The sequence below is a fragment of the Heteronotia binoei genome, unplaced genomic scaffold (assembly GCF_032191835.1).
Source record: "Heteronotia binoei isolate CCM8104 ecotype False Entrance Well unplaced genomic scaffold, APGP_CSIRO_Hbin_v1 ptg000246l, whole genome shotgun sequence".
Classification (NCBI taxonomy): domain Eukaryota; kingdom Metazoa; phylum Chordata; class Lepidosauria; order Squamata; family Gekkonidae; genus Heteronotia; species Heteronotia binoei.
In genome coordinates, this window is record NW_026800005.1 from 157457 (window position 1) to 178570 (window position 21114).

A 21114-nucleotide genomic window follows, 5' to 3' on the forward strand; every position below is an offset into this window, starting at 1 on the left:
TGCATTTAGTTCTGTTCCCATGGCTAATGTCTGCATGTTAGCAAGCAAACATAAACTTCTTTTCTCATTTGAGATATACAGAAGACAGTTTGTTTACTCCCCACCCCCACGCTCTCTGTTCTGCTGTGCTCAGCATTTCTCAGAATGTTTGCGTCTCTTACATTCTAGAAAACAGTATCAAAGTTAACGGAGTTGGGCAGAGGCACTCAGAGTGCTAGCTGCTTGCAGCAGCCTGCCAAAATCTAAGAAAATTGTGTTATTCTCACCTATTATTTGAATGTCTCCTGCTCTGAAAACCAGACGAGTATGCCATAGGTCAGCTGCAACTTGATTTCACATTTCACCACTACCACCACATCAATGCAGCCAGATGCACTATGAAATTAATCATTCTAGTTGGAGAGGGGAGTTCCAACCCAGATATGCGTAGGATGTAGGCTTGCCAATCCCCAGGTCCCAGCGGGGGTTCTTCAGCTTTCCCAGGCTGCTTCCCACCGCAAGTCAGCAGGCCGGTGGGGGAAGCCCCGCCCCCAGAGGACCATGTGCCTTTGGAGGCTTCAGTCTAGGATTGAAAGGCTTCTTCTTGGGATGGTGTGTCTGTGCTACTTTGAAGAAGTTGGCAGCAACTCGTGAGTAGAGAGGCCAATCCGTCGCTTCAGAGTCGCCAGAAACCGGGGGGGGGGAGGGAGGGAGGAAACATCTGCTGAGCACTTCATTATTCCCTATGTGGAGATCGATTCTCATAGGGTATAATGGGGAATTGATCTGGAGGTTTCGGGGGCTCTGGGGGAGCTGTTTTTTGAGGGAGAGGCACCTTGTATTGTGAGAAAGGGAGAAAAGTACTTTCTCTACTTTCTTCATCCATGCATAATCTTGTAAACCTCTATCATGTCACCCCACAGTCGACATTTCTCCAAGCTAAAGAGCCCCAAGCGTTTTAACCTTTCTTCATAGGGAAAGTATTCCAAATCTTTAATCAGTCGTTTCCAACTCTGGGGTGACATTGCTTTCACAACGTTTTCATGGCAGACTTTTTATGGGGTGGTTTGACATTGCCTTCCCCAGTCATTTACATTTTACCCTCAGCAAGCTAGGTACTCATTTTACCGACCTCAGGATGATGGAAGGCTGAGTCAACCATGAGCTGCCTACTTGAACCCAGCTTCTGCCGGGATCAAACTCAGGTCATCAGCAGAGCTTGGACTGCAGTACTGCAGCTTTATCATTCTGCGCCGGAACCTTAATCTTAGGGTCTTAACAACTTGTTTAAGGTAACTGTGATCTATGGATGGAAACTGCTAAAGGAAGGAGACTTTTGTTCTTAAATTGTAAATTTTAGAAGTATTGTCTCAGGGCTGTGTTATCTAGCAAGAAGTTCAGTTGGGACCTTAATCCAGGAAGCCACAGAGGGTTTATCTGGAGACTTCTTGGGTCACCAACAAGAGGAAAGAGCAGGGTCAGCTCACCCACTAGGCAAATTAGGCATTTGCCTAAGGTGCCAGCAGGGTGGGGCACCGAATTTGGCCTCCCCCTCTCCCCCCTAGGCAAATGCCTAGTTTGCCTGCTCCTCAGCCTTCTCCTCCCTCCCTTCCCCACCAGGTCTATTTCAATACCCGGGAATGGGCAGTCAAGCTCTGTGCTCCCGGGCTATTTAAAGGCATCCCCGCACACCAATCAGCTGATCAGCAGGTAAAACCACACCAGAGGCTCCTGGCTCCTATGCTGGCCTTCCGGTATGCTCACTGCCAGTGCTGGGTTGAGGGGGCAGACCAGAAGCAGTGGGAAGGATGAATGAGCCACTGAAAGAGCCACTGCTGCTGCTGTCTCCTCCCCCTTTCCTTCCTACACGATCCAGGGAGGAGGCAGTAGTGGCGGCCACTCTTTCAGCAGCTCGCTGGTCTTTCCTGCTGGTGCTGGCCTGCCCCCTCAACCCAGCAATGACAGTGATCACACCAGAGGGCCAGCATAGGAGCTGGGAGTCTCTGGCATGGTTTTACCTGCTGATCAGCGGATCGACAGGGGGGCACCTTTAAATAGCCCGGGAGCACAGTGCTCGACTGCCTTTCCCGGACATTGAAATAGACCTGGTGGGGAAGACAGGGAGGAGGAGGCATGGTGGAGGGGACTGGCAGGGCACTGTGGAGGGGGGCAGCGGGCCGCAAGTCTGTCTAGGGTGCCATGCATCCTAGGGCCAGTCCTGGGAAAGAGATAGACTGTGAAGGAGGGGAAAGTTAATTATTTGGACTATAAAAGATAACTGTTCCGCTGTCTTCTATTTTTTTGTTCTATGTTTTTGTTACAAGATATGATATTAAGTGAAAAGTAAAAATGTTTTATTCTCTTTGAATTACTGCAAGATCCATTCCAAGTTCTGTCCCACAGAACCCACAAGCTGAGGTTACCCTTAGAGTTCTGCCTAGTAGGGTTGCCTATCCCCAGGTGGGGTTTGGAGGCCTTCCCCCCGCTTCAGGGTCATTGGAAAGCTGGGGTGGGGTGTCTGCTGAGCACTCCATTATTCCTTATGGAGACCAATTCCCATAAGGAATAATGGATAATTGATCTGCGGGTATCTGGGGAGGCAGTTTTTTGAGGTAGAGACACTAAATTTGCAGCATAGTATTTGATGCATCTCCTCAAAACACCCACCAAGTTTCAAAAGAATTGGACCAGGGGGTCCAATTCTATGAGCCCTAAAAGAATGTGCCCCTATCCTTCATTATTTCCAATGGAGGAAAGGCATTTAAAAGGTGTGCTGTCCCTTTAAATGTGATTGCCAGAAATCCCTTTTGAGTTTAATTATGCTTGTCACAACCTTGCTTCTGGTTCTACCCCAATGTCTCCTGATCCCACCCCCAAAGTCTCCTGGCTCCACCCCCAAAGTCCTCAGATATTTCTTGAATTGGACTATGTCTAAGACTATAAAATTCACCAAATGGCAGTCCTGTTCTATAACTGGTGAGGCAAATAATCATATGTCATTCCTTCTGAAAGCAAACTTGATGGTCCTGCTGGTGGAATTCTGTTCTCTCTCTCCACCCCCCTCCATTCCGCTCAGGTTTTGGCATGCATGACCTTCCTATTCGTTGGGCCCCAGATCTCAAGAGTGTCCATGTTCTATGATTATGCTGTTAGAGGATCCACATTTGGTGAATGGAGAATTGCTTGCCTAAACTTGGAGCTCATCAATTTACACGGTGTACATGTACTCTCCTGATTGTTTATTCCCTTTCCACCCATTCTTACAGGCCTTCAATGTGTCCTCAAGCTCAACATTCATTAGGAGAAATTATTCACATCGTTTTGGAGCCAATGTGCTGTAATTGAACTGTGGCAAACTGAGGTTCAGATCCCCCTCAGCCATGAAAATCATTCAGTGATCCTGAGTCAGTCAGTCATTCTCTCTCAGCATAACCCTCCTCATACATTTGTAGAGAGGAGGAGAAAAGCCAGGCTCAAAAAACAGAATACTGTCTTCTAACTCACAACATGGAGGAGACTCACAAGCTACGTCACCATCAGCTATATCATCCAAAATCTGAATAATATTTTTCATTACTTTAACAGCCATGGGCATACATTAAGATATTCAAATATTGGCTGTATTGTTCATGATCAATCTTATTCTTTGTCAAAGTACCACAGTGGTTCTTTTCAAGGGGAATTGCTTGATACCATCGTCACAAAGTCCTGGCTATCTTTCCACAGAGAATTCAGCATTCTGGGATTTTTCTCAGACTGTACATATGTTCATTAACTAGAGTGGCTTAGAACCTGGAAAATTAGCAGTTGTGGGGCTGGACAGTCCTGATTTTAAAAGCCTGCGGTGGGGGATTGAGAAGTAACATCGTGTTAGAAAAAGCCAAGTGGGAGAAAGACTGAGATGGAAATTGATGCTGAGAAATAAGATAGATTGTATGGCATGATTTAGGTCTAAACCTGAATACTGATTTATTCATTCAGAAAGATTACTTGAAGAGATTTGCTTATGTTTAGCATACACAATCAATTTTGATAACTCAAATGGGCTGGGTTTTAACAACTAGAGAGCCAAGGATGAAATCGAGGTTCTTTCTGTATGGATATTTTGCACCCAGACTGGAGCAACTGTTTTGGGACACTGTCCTCCTCCCATTGTCCACTTTCCAGACTTTGGAAACATTGCTATGCCACCCTCAGCTGTGTTGTCCAAAATCTGAGTAATATTCAGGGCTTTTTTTCTAGGGGAATGCAGCTGAACAGAGTTCTAGAACCTCTCCATAGAAAAAAAAATTCTCAAAAAATGTTTAAAAGTTCATGAGGGGCACATGTTTGTTTCTCCTTCATTTCCCTCTTGAGAGTTCCGGCACCTGTTTTTCCAGAAAGAAAGCCCTGGCTAATATTTATGGTTATTTTATAGCACATGTGCATTGAGATGCTCAAATGAGTACAGTTTTCTTTTGACAGATCCAGTGAAGAAGTAGTCTGCATTGTTCGTGATAAATCTTATTCTTTGTTAAAGCACCACAGTTGTTCTCCTCAAGGGGAAGTTCTGGATACCTGGAGTAAAGGATAAACCATTGTCACTATTTATGATTAGCCCTGGCTATCTGTCAATGGAGAATTCAACACTGGAATTTTGATCAGTTGTGTTAATGTTTGTTCAGCTGTGCTAATGAACTAGTGGTGCCATCAACCTGGACTTGCTCCTTTAACAAAGCCTGAATGGGAAATTATGTACTAGGTGATGTGTATACCTTTGTGGCATGAAAGCATCAACTGCCTATTTCCACACATTAAACCTCTGTTAAAGGGACTAGCTGAATCTTGTCAGATCTTGGAAGCTAAGCAAAGTCAGCCCTGGTTAGTATTTGGATGGAAGACCTCCAAGGAATACCAGGGTCACTACACAGAGGCAGGCAATGGCAAACCACGCTGAAATGTCTCTTGCTCTGAAAACCTTATGGGGTTGCCATAGGAGATCCCCCACTCCAAGTAAGATGCTGTGTAGAAGCTGTTGAAGGAGCTAAACTGTATCTCGTTTGAAGGGACAAACTACCTGGGGCCCTGCTACATAAAGTACTCACTGCGTCTGATTCAGTGGGGAGCCATTCACCCAGACCCATTTCTTCTCTGTTGGTACAAGATGAAGTCCAATCCACACAGGCGCCTTTAATTTTTTTTGGATGAATTCCTGTGAAATGCAAGTTAGCATAGAACTATGACTTCTTTTATTGTCCAAGAATATTTTTAATATATATTTTTATTTTATATAAACAAACATTAGAAAAAGGTAAGATAAGATAGAAATATCACAGTGGTTTTTTATACATAAACCATCATACGTTGGCCAACAAGAGCATAAAAATTAATGAGAGAAGACATCGATGTTATCTAATAAATTGTAACTAATAACATTTTTCTATCTATAAAATTGTTAAACAGATCTTACCAGGGCTTTTTTTGTAGGGAAAAAAAATCCCAGCAGGAACTCATTTGCATATTAGGCCACACCCCCTGACATCACCATTGTTTCACACCGGTGTTTTAGAAAAAGCCCAACATGAACTCATTTGCATATTAGGCCACACACCCTGATGCCAAGCCAGCCAGAACTACATTCCTGTGCGTTCCTGCTCAAAAAAAGCCCTGGATCTTACATTGTCAAGTGCAGATTACTTATATATTTTTGGTTTTGGTTTGGTCTACATACATTTACATTCATAACATTTCTGATGTTAGGACATTGTAAGCATAAACATTTTGAACACATATTACACAATTTTGTCTCTTAATCCTTATGGACTTCATAGTTTTATTCTTATTATAGTCTTTAAAGCTTTGCAGCCTAATTCTGATCAATATATGCAAAAATACATTCCATTCTTCTTGAAATTCAGACTCTGGTATATTATGAAAGTAAGATGTTAGCTTTGCCATTGTCATATAATCAGTTTATTTTTCTAATCAGTCAGTTCTGGGCATATTTCAGCTTTCCATTTTGATGTTTATATTTTCTGGCACTCACGAAGAAAAAAATAACGTATATGCTCATATATTTGGCTGAGAAAGAAGAAGCTATAACAGACATTAAAAATGATAACAGCAAACCAGGGAAACAGTAAGAAATAACTAGGCCCAAACTGATCGTGTAGGACTGCGGACATTTTGACCAGACTCTGCAGCTTGAGCTGTAGACATTTTATCTCCGTGTCACAAAAGGTTTCCTCTGCTACTAATGCTGCAGATCAGCCTGGGCAGCAGTAGAAGCCCACCAAAATGCTGGCAACCCTGCCAGCCAAGGAGGAATGGTTGTGTTTTGGGATGATCGTATTCCTAGATCCTAAGGAGAGCCAGAGATACATATTGGCCTACATGGGTGGAGTTATTAACAGTTGGGAAATCCCTGAATATTTGGAGGTAGAGCCCTGGAGAGGGCTGAATTGGGGGAGGGGAGGGAGCTCCGCAGGTATGTGGTACAATAGTGTTCACCCTTAGGGTTGCCAAGCTCCCACCGGGGGCAGGGGATCCCTCACCTTGGAGGACCCCAACCCGTTGGCAGGGAGCAGGCCACCAGGCGGATCCCTGCTCCCGAAGAGCCCCATTTGCGCGTGCAGTCCCTGGCACGATGACATCACCTGGAAGTGATGCCACTGTGCTAGGGATGTTCTAGGACTTGCTGTAAAAACTCTATGGTATCATAGAGTTTTACCATGAATCCTAGAGCATTTCTAGTGTGACGCTCTAGGCATAGAGCAATTGCTAGTAGACTCTAAGAGGTTTTTGCATTCCATTATAGAAGAGGCACAGGACTGGCCTGCTTAAAATCATACACAAGTGGCTTTGAGCTAATTTGCTGTCAAAAGAATTTGCTCTAGGTTAAAAATAAATAAATAAATATAGAGAGTATAAGAGCATTTGGCCATCTAAAAGAACAGCTTGCTTCTAATAAAAAATATTGCAGAGAGAGATTGGCCAGAAAACGCCAGAAGGCTTTTGCATCTGATTAAAAGAAGTTTGAACTGGCTTAAACTCCTAATATAAATATATACACTTGTGTCATTGAGTGGATGAGAGAACCTGAGGCAGAAGATGTTGCAGAAGAGTATTTACATTGGGTTACCAATGTAACCTTGGGTTACCAAGGCAATTTCTTTCAGGGTTACCAAGAGGCTGGTAACCCAGGAAGAAATATAGGAAGGAGTACTCTTGAGGAAATCCATTGACGAAACGAGCCTACATCCGGGTGCTCATTGGACATTTCTTGTAATGTTGTAATGTGAGAATGGACCTCTGTGATAATATTGCTATGTGAATGGGTATTTCTAGTGAAGTAAAAAAAGATAATTTATAAAGGTTTTTAATAGTTTTATTAAGCATTGTTAGCCAGTATATCACAGTATTTGTTTCTCTCATTGCCTGTCTTATTAACTGTGATCCCTTTTTGTTGATTATACCACCTGGAGGTTGGCAATTCTAGACCTGTCCAATTGTTCGATATATTCAGCCTGAGGACATAGATAAGACCCAGGGCCAGCCCTGCCACTAGGAAAACTAGGCATCTGCCTAGGACGGCAGCCTTCGGGGGGCACCGAATTGGGTGCCCCCCACCTGACTCGGTGAGGCAGCTGACCAGCGGCTGCCTCTGAGTTTCCTCCCCTCCCCCCATGCCTCTTGGAGGACTCCAAGACTTTCTTGGAGACTCCAAGGGCTTTCTCCCTGCTTTTGCACCCCTGGGATGCAAAAGCAAGGAGAGGATTTCCCCCCCCTCAAGCCTCTCCGAGAAGCGCAGGTGGCAGGGGCTTTCTTGCTGCCTTTGCACCCACAGGAGACTCTTGAGAGGATCTTTCCCCCCCCCCTCGGCTCTCAAGAGTCTCCTGAGTGGCACGGGTGGCAGGGGCTTTCTCCCTGCTTTTGCACCCCTGGAATGCTACTCAGCTCCTTGGCCTCTGGCCTGTGGGGTCCCACAAAGTTCCATCCTGTCCCCTATTTATATATATGTAATTCCCCGATGGTGGTGACCGAATGAAACTCTCCCATTGGCTTGCAGGTGCATTCCATGCGCTCGACAAATAATTGGCCCATCACAGCTCACTCAGTACCTCTGGCTCTCATTGGCTGAATCCTCTGCCCCTGCCTATTGCAGGCCAAGGAATGTTGAACAAACTGCCAAAACAGTCTTACCTCAGAGACAGACACATCCCTGATACTTTTCCGTATCCTCTCTGTCAAACAACATCACAAAGGGCTGCCTCTCTACTGCGGCCTCATGAAAGGCGTCACGACCACTGTTGGCAACACATCTCTGCCACCTCATCAACAACCCACACAGACGGCCTTCCAGCACACACAGCCTCTAAAGGCTGCTGAAATAGCCAGGGAGCTGCCAACATAATGTGACTAGGTAGCAAGGCCTGGCCCCACCGGGAGCATTTCCTCAGAGGCCATGGCTGCCACCTCTTTCCTGTCACTCTCGCCCAAGACAGATGAGGATTGGACCACTAGGGAAGCTGCTAGCCAGAGGCTGTTGCTCGACCATCAAGGTTGCCTCTGTCAGTAAAGGGTGCCCAATTATTCTTCTAACTGGCATGACTTAACTAGGCCTGGCTGCTTGCTCCTGTTCAGCAGCAGCCCCCCAATGACAGCCAGTGTGAGTTAACAGTTGCCAACTCCAAGTTCGGAAAATTCATGGAGATTTGAGGAGTGGAGCCTGGAGAGGATAGGGTTTGAGGACTGGTGGGACCTCAGACAGGTACAATGCCATACACTCCACTTTCCAAATCAGCCATTTCCTCCTGATGAACTTTGGTTGCCAATCTCCAGGTGAGGGCTGGAAATCACTCAGAATTACAACTGCTCTCCAGATGGCAGAGATCAGCTCCCGTTGAGGTGGGGGTGGGGAGAGTGAATGCTACTTGGGTGAATGGGAAGGTAGCAAGGGTGGGGGGCACTCACCCAGAGCCTCTTTCTAGAGCCTGTTGTATTTTTCTTCACAACGGACCTTATTCCTAGTGCTTCAATAATACAAAGTAAAGCTTCAGTAGGAACTCTTTTGACTGGACAAGATCACTGTTGCACAGATACCTGCTGATGCTCAGTCACTCTCTACTCTCCTTGCCCCAGCCCTTGCCAATGCTCAAGAAAATGAAAACATACACTGGGTATCAAAATAACCATCCAGTGCTTCTGCCGTCATATGTTGAAAGTTATTTAGGTGGGATTAGAAATGCTCACTATTTCTGAATGGAAAGTGGCTCAGATTTATTGTTTCATAACATTTCTATGCCACCTCTTCAGAGTCCTACTCAAGGTGGTTTACAATTAAAAATCATAATATTAAAACATGTCATTAAAATACAAGCCAGTGGATATATGCAGCATTTAAAAAAACAATCCATAAAACAGAAGCAGACCATTAAAAAGCTGATAAGGTAAAACCCCTAATTAAAACCCTGGGTTGAAAGATTGTGTTTTACCTTGCAGCCTAAAAGAAAGTACAGGGGGTGATATGGTCCCTGTCTGGAGCCAACCCCTGACAATAGTCCCCCTCCTCCAAATTTTGGACCAATTAAAGCTTCTGGACTGTCTTCAAAGGCAGCCCTACAAAATGTGAATTACAGTAATCTGTCTTGGATGTGATCAGGGCATGGATCACTGTCGCCAAATTGTCCTTTTCAAAGAATGGTTGTAGTTGGCAGGCCAGCTGGAGCTTATAAAAGGCAGTATATGCAACAAAGGAGACTTGACCTTCCAGCTGTAGGCCAGAATCCAATAGATTGGATAAACTATGAACCTGCTCCTTCAGGAGGGAATGTAAGCCCCTCCAGGACAAACTGGCTCATCAGTCTCCAACCAGTTTCTCCAGTGACCAACAGTACCTCACTCTTGTGTGGTCTGAGCTTCACTTTACTGGTCCTCATCAATCCCATTATCTTCTCCAGGCAATTCAAGACTTCTACAGATTCACCTAGCTTAACTGTTAAGGAAAAACAAAGCTGAGTCTCATCTGCATATTGGTGGCCCCTTATTCCAAATTCCCGGATGACCTCTCTCAGTGGTTTCATGTAGATGTTAAATAATAAGGGGGGCAAAATGGAACCTTGTGGGACCCCACTGCATCATAGAATCATAGAGTTGGAAGGGACCTCCAAGGTCATCTAGTCCAACCCCCTGAACAATGCAGGAAACTCACAAATACCTCCCCCTAAATTCACAGGATCTTCATTGCTGTCAGATGGCAATCTAGCCTGTTTAAAAACCTCCAATGAAGGAGAGCTCACCACCTCCTGAGGAAGCCTGTTCCACTGAGAAACCGCTCTAATGGTCAGGAAGTTCTTCCTAATGTTGAGCTGGAAACTCTTTTGATTTAATTTCAACCCATTGATTCTGGTCCTACTGTCTGGGGCCACAGAAAACAATTCCACACCATCCTCTGTATGACAGCCCTTCAAATACTTGAAGATGGTGATCATATCACCTCTCAGCTGCCTCCTCTCCAGGCTAAACATGGCCAGCTCCTTCAACCTTTCTTCATAAAATCTGGTCTCCAGACCCCTCACCATCATTGTTGCCCTCCTCTGGCCCCGTTTCAGCTTATCTATACCCTTCTTAAAATGTGGTGCCCAAAACTGAACACAATACTCTAGGTGAGGTCTTACCAGAGCAAAGTGATACCATCACTTCATGTGATCTGGACACTATACTTCTGTTGATACAGAATCAATGCCATGGGACCAAGTAGCAGTCTGCCAGCACCACCTTCTGGAACTGGTCAAGTAAGAGTGGAACCACCAAAGCATGGCTCCCCCAGCCCTGCCAGCCTCTACAGAAGGATACCACTGTCAATCTGCCTCTTCCAAGTCCATCTGAAGCTGCGTAGCCACCACCTGATGAGTACCTTTCCCAAGAATGGAATACTAGCAAATGGTGGTGGTTTATTAGGTCATATGGCTCCAGGGATACCTTCTTCAGGAGAGGTCTCACAACCATTTATTTCAAACTGGTTGCAACCATGCCCTCCCACAGAGAGGCATTTATTACTTCCTGGACACAGTCTACCAACCCAGCTCTGGGTATAAAACTCTTAGCCATAAGAGGCAAAGGCAAGACTGGACATGGTGGGTCACACACTTCAAAGCACCTGGTCCACTTCATCAGACTTCACCAACTGAAAATTATCCATACAATTAAAACTGGACAGCACTCCAGTAACACCTTGAGATTGAACCAGTCCAACTGTGGTGTCTAAGTCATGGCAAATGCGAGCGATTTTATCTGCAAAATGCATTGCAAAGGAATTACACGAGATCAACACCCTCTGGCGCTTTCACAACCTGGAAAAGCTCTGCAGGATGGCATTGTGGAAATGCTATGTTAGCAGAAAAGTTCATATGGCCTTCATTAGTCAATCTCTGTATATTCCTAGAAATTAATGATAAAGAAAGAGCAAGAATGCAAATCCTAGCTCTATAGTTATATTTTACCTGACCAGAGTCCATTAATAGCTGAGATCTCTTTGCTGTACAGTCTTCATTACTCTTCTCCCAGGACTGGGTGGAGGTAGAAAACCAGTAACACCTATCCCCATTCTTCTGCCACATCAAGGGACATAGTCTGCAACTTCCACTTTCTTAAGAAGGAAAACAACTCTTTTTTAATGCATTTATATCCCTTGCTACTTTTCAGAATTGCTTCAGTATCTAGAAAGTTCAAGAACCCTTCCTAGAGTGAAGTCTGAGGAAAATTTGTTGAGGGCAGTGTCACAGACCCTTGTCTGTGGATGGTATTGATTGAGCAAACAATGTTCTGATGAGGGTCGCCAAACTCCAAGTGTGGCCTAGAGGTCTTCTGGAATTATAACTGACCTCCAGACCAGTTCCCCTGTAGAAAATCAGTGCCTTGGAGGGTTGACTCTATAAATTCCCTCCCACAAACCCTGCTCTCCCTAGGCTCCACCCACCAAATCTCCAGGAATTTCCTAACCCAGAGTTGGCAACACTAGTTTTGATACATATAGTTCTATGGAAACTTCCTTCTTAGCTCAGAGAAGCACTTACCTCATTCTATCAGAAGTGCAAAACTGGAAGGCTGAGGTATGGACATGTGAGTTTCACGTAACTGGGCCTATATAACTTATAATGCAATGTATGTGAACTGTTCTAATTTTACTGGTTGTGAGCCACCCTGAGCCTGCTCCGGTGGGGAGGGTGGGATATAAATCTAATAAACTTAAACTTAAGATGGCTACACTCCCAAAACACCCCTGAATCTCTCAGGTGTGAGTTTTTGAAATAACATGAGTGAGAATAGCTGAAATTGAATTTTATCTTAAAATAGATAAGGAATGGTATAGATGTATTCTGGATTCTCATTTTACTTACATATGTATCAATGTGATTCCTCAAGATTAGGGGGTGGAGTTTAGGAAGGGTATGGTTTGGGGAGGGGAGAAACCTCAGCAGGATATCACGCCATACAGTCTACCCTTCAAAACAGCCATTTTCTCCAGGGGAATTGACCTCCACCATCTGGAGATCAGTTGTAATTACAGAAGATCTCCAGGCACAGCCTGAAGTCAGCAACTAGGGTTGCAAACCTCCATGTAGTAACTGGAGATCTCCTGGAAATACAATTGATATCAAAGCAGAGATTAGTTCCCCTGGATAAAATGGCTGCCTTGGAAGGTGGACTCTATAGCAGTGTACCCCATTGAAGTTCCTCCCCTCAGACCCTGCCTTCCTCAGGTTCTACTTCCAGAATCTCCAGTACTATCCACGCCTTAGCTGTCAACTTTAGCTGGAACCTTAGCTAAATATCAGGTCATGAACTATAACTTCAAAATATTCAGAATCTTTTAGTGATAATATGAACCATATATGATCCATTTTGAAGGTGAGATATAAAATAAATGGCCAAAAATGCATCTGCCGGTGAATCTGTCTCTTATTCCCCGGGCAAGCGATATGTGAAATCAAATTTCAGTAAGCCTGTCTTAAATGCCAGGCTTCAAGGTATAAGTTTTCGTGTGCAGAGACAAAGTAGTTTGACTATAAAAATTACTTTTAGGCCTGCCAATTCTAGATCTGACCACTAGATGTCAATAGAGGTTCAGGAAGAGAATTTTTGCTTGTATTAACTATTCCGAAATTATAAGATGAAGGAACCTGGTACAGAGAGTACAAATTCACTTGTCTTTTATTATTTATTTGTATCTCACCTTTCTTCCCAACAGGGATCCAAAGTGGCCTACAATGTTCTCTTCTCCATTTTATCCTCACAACAACCCTGTGAGGTAGGCTGGGCTGAGAATGTGTGACTGGCCCAAGGTCACCCAGCAAGCTTCCATGGCACAAGTTGGGGGTTGAATTGGGGTCTCCCAAATCCTAGTCCAACACTTTAACCATGCTGGCTCTCACCTGCTGATGCTGAATTCACACACAACTCCTCTTTCAACCTAGACTTGAAATCCTCCAGTGTTCTGTTTTCTTCACCTCCGCTGTGACCATATTGACATCCTTTGATATGCTCTGAGGATGATATGGATGCCCCAACCAGCTGTTTGTTTTTATTTCTAGCTGCAAGTTGGCAGGAAAAAACAACATAAGCTGCATAAAAAAAGTACTCAGAAATGTTTTGTAACAAACAAAATTTCACAAAAAAGGGGGAGACTTTATAGGGTTGCCAGCTTCCAGGTGGCACCTGGAGATCTCTCACCATTACAATTGATCTTCAGATTATCAAGAGCAGTTCCCTAGGAGAAAATGTTGCTTTCCAGGATGGACTCTATGGCATTATACCCTGATCAGTCCTTTCCCTCCCCAAACTCTGCCCTCCCCAGGCTCCCCCCCCCCCACAAAAAAACCCCTAAATGTTTTTCCCAATCCAGAACTGGCAGCTCTATTTGAAAGGGGCTTTCATAGGGCCTTGCTTCACCTGCCTGTCACTCAGAGAAAGTGAGGTGTTTCAAGGAAAAGGGCCTTTTCTGTGTTGGCACCAATCATTGATCTCTGTCTAATCACTGTCCACCAAGCACTTTCCTTGTCTAATCTGGTAGGCTTGAGGTCTGGATGATATGGCCAGTGTTTTATTTTTCTGTGGTGATTTGATCAGATTCATTTGCTTCAAAATGTTATAATGTCTGCTTTTGGAGGGTTTTTTCCTGGCCACAAAAATGTTGAAGTTTTTATAAACTGCTCTAAGTTTGTTTTGATCTTATTTCTTATTTATTTTGAAAAAATATATATGCTGCCTTTCCAAGGGCTGCTTAAACCAGCTTGCAACTTTTTTTTTAAAGGTCAATGAACAAGAAACCATTAAAAACAAGACAAGGCCAATCTGTTGCTAAGTTTAGACTGCATCTTTAAAATCTTTTTACAGATACTTTTATTGTTTAATTGTTAGAATTTTTATATTTTAATATGTGTAAAATATCCTGCTATAATATTATTAATAATAATAATAATAGTACTGATAGTGATAATAATGATTATAATGATGATGATAATACATTTAAATAATAAATAATTATTTGATGCTTTTGTCTTGGCAATTGGCATGGGGGTGGCTAATTTGGATCAGGAATGTGGGGGAATATGATATAATAAAGTTTATTGTCTGTGGCCCACAGCCATTACAATCTGACACATATAACATCATTATAACTATCAGCATTACAGCAATTTAACCCAAAAATACTAATCAGGACTTGAGAATTAGGCACGTCCCTTTCTTATGTGTGTCATCTTCTGCTTCTATAATACTTACTTTATCATGGCTAGGGATGGGTCCCATTACATCACTATACCATGTTGAGATTCGGTGTCATCTTACAGTCTAATACATCATTTCCTCTTTTTAAAGAAAACTGTCAAGAAAATACTAAGAATACTGGTGGACATACAGGAGCTGAGGCATGCAGATCCTTATTTTGTGGAAGTCATAAGCAAATTGTTTTAGCTTCCCCCCACACACACACCTTTGGGCTTCCATCTCACATGGACTGTGCTTGAGTTTATCAGTTCTCACACAGCCCACTACCTTCCCAGGTCACAGCAAAGATCATCCATGCTTCATTTGAGATGGAAAAAAGAAATAGACTGTGTGTTGCTTAAACAAGATCCCTGGATGACCTCACAGTGTGGCTTCATATAGATGTTAAGCATAGGAGATAAGATTGAACCATGCAGGATTCCATAATACAGACACTACAGTTTATCCCTGCCCCCAGCACCACCTTCTGGTATCCATCAACCTCAAATAGCTCCATCAACCTCAAATAGCTCCATATATATATTTGGCCGCTGTGTGACACAGAATGTTAGACTGGATGGGCCATTGGCCTGATCTAACATGGCTTCTCTTATGTTCTTAACCATCACAGAGTACTTCCCCTGATCTGAATCCCTGCTATAAGATACAGAAGGATACCATGCATGTATCAAAGACCAATGAAAGTTCTAGGAAAATAGCCCTGCCCTGGATAATCAGATCTCTGAAGCTATGCAGGGCTGACCCTGGCAGCAAGTACTTGGATGGGAGACCTCCTTGGAACACCAGGAACAGGAGGTAGAGGCAGGCTGTTTCAAGCCACATCTCTGAACATCCTCTGTACCCCAGTAGGGGTCACCAGCAGCTTCTACAACTTCCAGGGATGCACACATACACACATAAACACAAATACAAAAAAAAAAGTTCCAGGAGAATCAGTGGACTATGCTCCTTCTGTTTCTTTCCTGAAGTAAGTCATCTACTTGGCCCACTAGGGCAGACTCAGTTCCAAAACCAGACTTGATGCTTGATCAAAATGGGTCTCAAATGATCCCTATGCTTGGAAAGTGTCCAGTCACTGCTCACTTAAGCACCTGACCCCGCAAAAGGAACTATGTCAGCAAGACTCTAATTGTTTAAATATTATATGATTGTTCAACTGCATCTCGGTGTCTGGTGATGGCAAAGAAGTTTGCAGATAGACATAAGATCTTTTCCTGTCAGCCTTTCATTAACTGATACAGCACAAATTTTAATTATCTCCTCACTTTCCAGTGTTGAACAGTGAGAGACAGCTATTCATGCATTCCTATACTGATGGATAATGTCTGTCTATCTCAGGGGTGGCCAACCTGCAGCTCAGTAGCCACATGCGGCTCTTTCACACATATCGTGTGGCTCTCGAAGCCCCCACTGCCCCACTGGCCAGCTTGGAGAAGGCATTTGTCTCTTTAAATCACTTCTCCAAGCCAAGCCAGCCGGATCACAGGATCTTCATTGCTGTCAGATGGCCATCCAGCCTCTGTTTAAAAACCTCCAAGGAAGGAGAGCCTACACCACCTCCTGAGGGGGCCTATTCCACTGAGGAACCTCTCTAACAGTCAGGAAGTTCTTCCTAATGTTGAGATGGAAACTCTTTTGATTTAATTTCAACCCATTAGTTCTGGTCCTACCTTCCGGGGCCACAGAAAACAATTCCACACCCTCCTCTATATGACAGCCCTTCAAGTACATGAAGATGGTGATCATATCACCTCTCAGTCGCCTCCTCTCCAGGCTAAACATCCTCAGCTCCTTCAACCTTTCTTCATAGGACTTGGTCTCCAGACCCCTCACCATCTTTGTCACCCAGCTTGTCTATATCCTTCTTAAAATGTGGTGCCCAAAACTGAACACAATACTTCAGAGCAGAGTAAAGTAATTCCTTCCTTCCTTGCTTCCTCCCTTCCTTGTCTTGTGGTTCTCAAACATCTGGCATTCATGTCTTGCGGCTCTCCAAAATCTGGCGTTTATGTGTGACTCTTATGTTAAGCAAGTTTGGCCACCCCTGAGCTATCTTATTTGTCAGTGTGGCTCCAAAGTTGGCATCTTCAAGTGGATGTTCTGCCACAATAACTTCTTAAACATAGACTTTGGCTATAAAGACTTTCACAAATAGTATATCAGCAATCAGCCCACTGAACAAATTAAAACCAGTCATAACCTTCAGCTCTGGGGCCTGGTAGCCTTACCCAAATTCTTTAAAAATACAAGCTAAATGAAATTCTAAAGCTCTGTGGAAATTTGCAAATGCTGCCAAGTCAGAAACTGTTAAATGCAAAATTAATCCTGCAATGACTGTTCTAAGATCTGGAGTTCTGTTCTTCGTCATACAAGGTATTAAGAACAGTTATTTTTGTTGTTGTTCAGTCGCACAGTCGAGTCCGACTCTTTGCTACCCTGTAGACAAAGTCATGCCAGGCCCTCCTGTCTTCCACCATCCTCTGAAGTCTGCTCAAATTTGTGTTTGTTACATCAGTAACGCTGTCCAACCATCTCATCTTTTGCCGTCCCCTTCTTCTTTTGTCTTCTGTCTTAGTTATTAGATTGCTATCAAATGCACCAACTGCATTTAGCTAAAGAAAAACAGGAGCTGCCCCTCTCAAAGTGAAAGTTCATACTGATAGAACTGTAAAAGTCACCCTCAAAATGTGGTTAGAAATGTTGGTCAGATAAGCTGATCTAGAATGATCTAGTTTAAATGGTTTTAAATGGTTTACTGTACTGCTCTAGAATTTAAAATTAGAGATCGATCAGTCAGTGCATTCCTGCATTTCTGCTTTCTTAATAATGCTTATGTATCCTACAGAGTCTCTCTTTTTGCAACCCTAGCTTGAATTGGATCTGAGGATCTAATTTCACTGTTAGGAAGAGTTTCATGATGTTCAAGTAATTTGCTTTTATTGATTGACAATGGAAAGTTATTCCTTTCGTCCCTTTGACAAAGCTGCAGGGGAGAGGCAGAGAGAGGCAAACTTGGCAACAATGCCAGCAGCAGCCACACCAGGCAAAAAGCTGCTCAATTGCTGGCTGCACATGATGTGCAGAATGGGAGGACTGCATGGAGGGGGGGAACCAGGGGGAAAAGCCGGCCCGGGCCCCTAAAGGCTTGGAGGCCCATAGGCCAGTGCCTACTTGGGCTAATTGTTAATGCAACCCTGCCTCAGCTTGTTAAATTACTCACCCCAGACTCCCATCGCTATCACTGCAGCCACCAGGATGATGTTTCCAGCTAATCCAGCCCACAGCACAATCCAATGCCAGCGCGGGCAAGGTCGGGGTTCTACAATAAATCATTGAAAAAACTGAGTTTGATACTTGGAACTACAGAGCAATTAGCCAAGAGCCACTGGGATTCCCAGTTCCCATTTGCTTCTTCAGGACAGGCAGCTCCTCTGTAAAGCAATGAGCCCATCCTGGCTGTCTCCCACTTCCTTGGAGTAGGAGATATTCCAGAAGAATCCAGCTGGCATTTATTCAGAAATAGCCACCATGTAAGGATGCTTAGTATCTTTGTGTTCCCAGAATGTGATGCATGAGATAACAGCAAGCATAATAACTGTGTAAAACAGAACTCACACAGGGATTTACTGCTTCATTTCAAAGAGAAACAGTGAGCACACGCCTTGATTAAAATTTGGCATGGTTACTGAGGACTCGATTTAGCTTGAATTCAGGCTTACCCTGATATTTGCTGGGTTACCTTGGACCAGCCATTTCCTCTCAGCCTGTCCTACCTCAGAGGATTGTTGTGAGGATACGATGGAGAACTTGGTATACTGCCCTGAACTTCTAGAATGAGGGGTGTGTGTGTGTGTGTGTGGTAGGGGGAGAATTTACTAAGTAAATCAGTGTGGATTTGTACCCACCTTTTCCTCAGTATGTATGCAGCATGGCTGGGATCAATGAAAGTTGCTGGAAAAGTTACTCTCTCTTTTATCCACACATTAAAAAAAACTCTCTGATATAAATGTAACTTACCTGAATGTTGCCCTGAAGGCAAGTCTCTTGTGGAGGATGCTTCTGCAGGTAAGGTGATGTCTGCATAGACTATTGCTTCATCCATGGCAAATGCTACTTAAAGGAGCACGACTCTGTGCAAGTGAGAATCTCCCTCTACACCCACAGCTGACTCACTTGTTGCAGTGTCCTGGTGATTTATCACCTCAGCTTCATGCACACAGCAACTAAAGCCCATTCCTCCTGCCCTGCATACAGTTGTGGTTGCCTTTATCTGTTTAAAGAAAGAGCAGGAAGAAGCGAAGACTTTGTGGGTGTAATGTAAACTGTAGTACAGTTGGGTCAGGGAGCTGGGTTTGGCCAGAAGAGAAGACAAAGGTGTGGCCTAATATTGCCTTCATCTTTATTCCACCTTTTTGCACAGTGCTCAGGATGGGATGTGTGGTTATCTCCAATGCTCCCTCTAAGCTGTGGAGTCTTGTAAGAAAAAATTCTACCTTGTGAGCTACTGGCATTAAAATAGTGAGCTACTGAATAAATTAGATTGCTCTGGGGCCATCCTTCCTGAGCTAAAACAAAAATGGATGCTACAAAACTGTGAACTAGCTCATCACGCTAACTGGTTAACTGGAACACTGGTTATCTCATACCCTAGTTTGTCCTGCCAACAACCCTGGTAAATTTGTATGAGGGTGACTGGCCCAAGGTGAATTTCATGGCAGAGTAGAAATTTTGACCAACATCTTCCCAGTCCTGGGTGGCTCCCTTCTTTTATTTTATATACTTGTGGGTCATGGCCAGTAAGGTTGATAGACTTATGTGAATCAGTGAGGATTGCCAGTTCCAGGTTAGGAAGTACCTGGAGGTTTTGGGGAAGGAGCCTGAGGAGGTAGAGGTTTGGGGGAGGAGAGATACTTCAATGCAGTATAATACCATAGAGTCCACCTTCCAAATCAGCCATTTTCCCCAAACGAACTGATCTTTGTCAACTGGATATAAGTTGTCAAAGTGGGGGATCTCCAGTTACCATCTGGAGGTTGGCAACCATATAAATTTGTGGGGTTTGTGGTGGGTTTAGCAGGCTCTCCAAGAGTACATTGATTTTGAGGTTCACAACGAAAATGAAATATTCTTTTTATAAACTACAGACCTCAACCCAGAGACCTTAATAGCAGACTCTAGATGTGCAGAGCAGCTTCTGAAGTTGAGGGGCTTTTTTTTGGGGGGGGGGGGGAAGCTTTGTAATCTCTTTAATGATCACGTTATGTTATACATTTTCTGAACTAATCCACACAAAGCAGTAGCCCTATGTTCCCTCTGGTAAGCCACTTCCGAAACTCAGCAATGTTTTTAAAAGTTTCCATTTTCAAGACAGTACAGACAGTTGCTGTGGTGGGCCGGGGTGGAGATGGGGAGAGGAGTAAAGGTCAAGCATGACATAGGCTTCTGGGAGGGGAGAGTAAATGCTGAGCATGATGTAGGCTTACATTTAATTTCTTTAGCGGTACTTTAATACACTTGCTGTTTGTATGCATGATTTTGTGAGCAGCTCTGTCTCAAGGATTCATTCTTTGTGCTTGTTTATTTTTGTTTTACCTGCAAAACCTCCAATAAAATTTAAAAATAAAAATAATTAGAAGCTGCTGTAGTGTTACTTGCTATCTCAAAAGCACTAAGGTTTTGTTATTCAGAAAGTTGGGGGCGTTTTTATGGCTCCCACATCAAGTTTCCTAGAATCACTGGCTGGCTCTTTCAAAACTCCTTTCTGGCAGCTGATTGCTTTGGCAACATCATGAATCACCAGGGCTGTGTGTTTCCCAGCCTAGAGTGCAGGCCATCCTGTCAGAGGGCACATGGAGAAGTAGGTAATCATTTAGATGGCTTATTTAGAAAGTTGTTGTGATTCAGAAAGAGGGAAGTCAAAAGAAGGAAGTGACATGCTCATTCATTCTCATGAGGGAGAAGCAGATATTGACAATACACCAGGCTCTTTCCTGCTGTAATTTCTGTACTACATGCCATGAGGAAACTGCTAGTGTAGCTGTGAGAAAGGAACCCATTAAATTATTCAAGGCCACAGTGAGCCCACTTACAGAGGAGGTTGTCTGCTGTGTCTCTGCATCAAGTAGCGACTGAGAGCATTTATAGTGCAATCCTAAAGAGAGTTACATTCAAGGCTTTTTTGAGCAGGGAAAAAACACAGTTCCAGCTGGCTTGGCATTGGGAGCGTGGCCTAATATGCAAATGAGTTCCTGCTGGGCTTTCTCTATTAATAAGCCCTGTGTGAAACAATGGTGATGCCAGGAGGTGTGGCCTAATATGCAAATGAGCCTACTGGGCTTTCTCTTTTTAAAAAAGCCCAGGTTACATTCT

General features: G+C 43.8%; 1 protein-coding gene across 1 annotated transcript; it reads right to left on the minus strand.

Annotated features, from left to right (window-relative positions):
- Positions 1-13371: 13371 nt before the first annotated feature.
- LOC132590544 (killer cell lectin-like receptor subfamily B member 1B allele C) lies at positions 13372-18881 on the minus strand. The gene is made up of 3 exons (XM_060263471.1): positions 18763-18881; positions 17966-18064; positions 13372-13550 (listed from the first exon to the last, which is right to left on the minus strand). The coding sequence occupies exons 1-3, from the start codon at positions 18845-18847 to the stop codon at positions 13372-13374; spliced, it is 363 nt and encodes a 120-aa protein (XP_060119454.1). The 5' UTR covers positions 18848-18881.
- Positions 18882-21114: the final 2233 nt, after the last annotated feature.

Bases quoted from the DNA above. Each gene is read 5' to 3' on its own strand.
- LOC132590544 (XM_060263471.1), bottom strand. From the start codon at position 18,847: ATGGATGAAGCAATAGTCTATGCAGACATCACCTTACCTGCAGAAGCA. The intron at 18,065-18,762 runs GTAAGTTACATT...GATTTATTGTAG, and splicing joins GCCTTCAGGGCAACATTCAG to AACCCCGACCTTGCCCGCGC. The intron at 13,551-17,965 runs GTGAGTAATTTA...GCCAACTTGCAG, and splicing joins GATAGCGATGGGAGTCTGGG to CTAGAAATAAAAACAAACAG.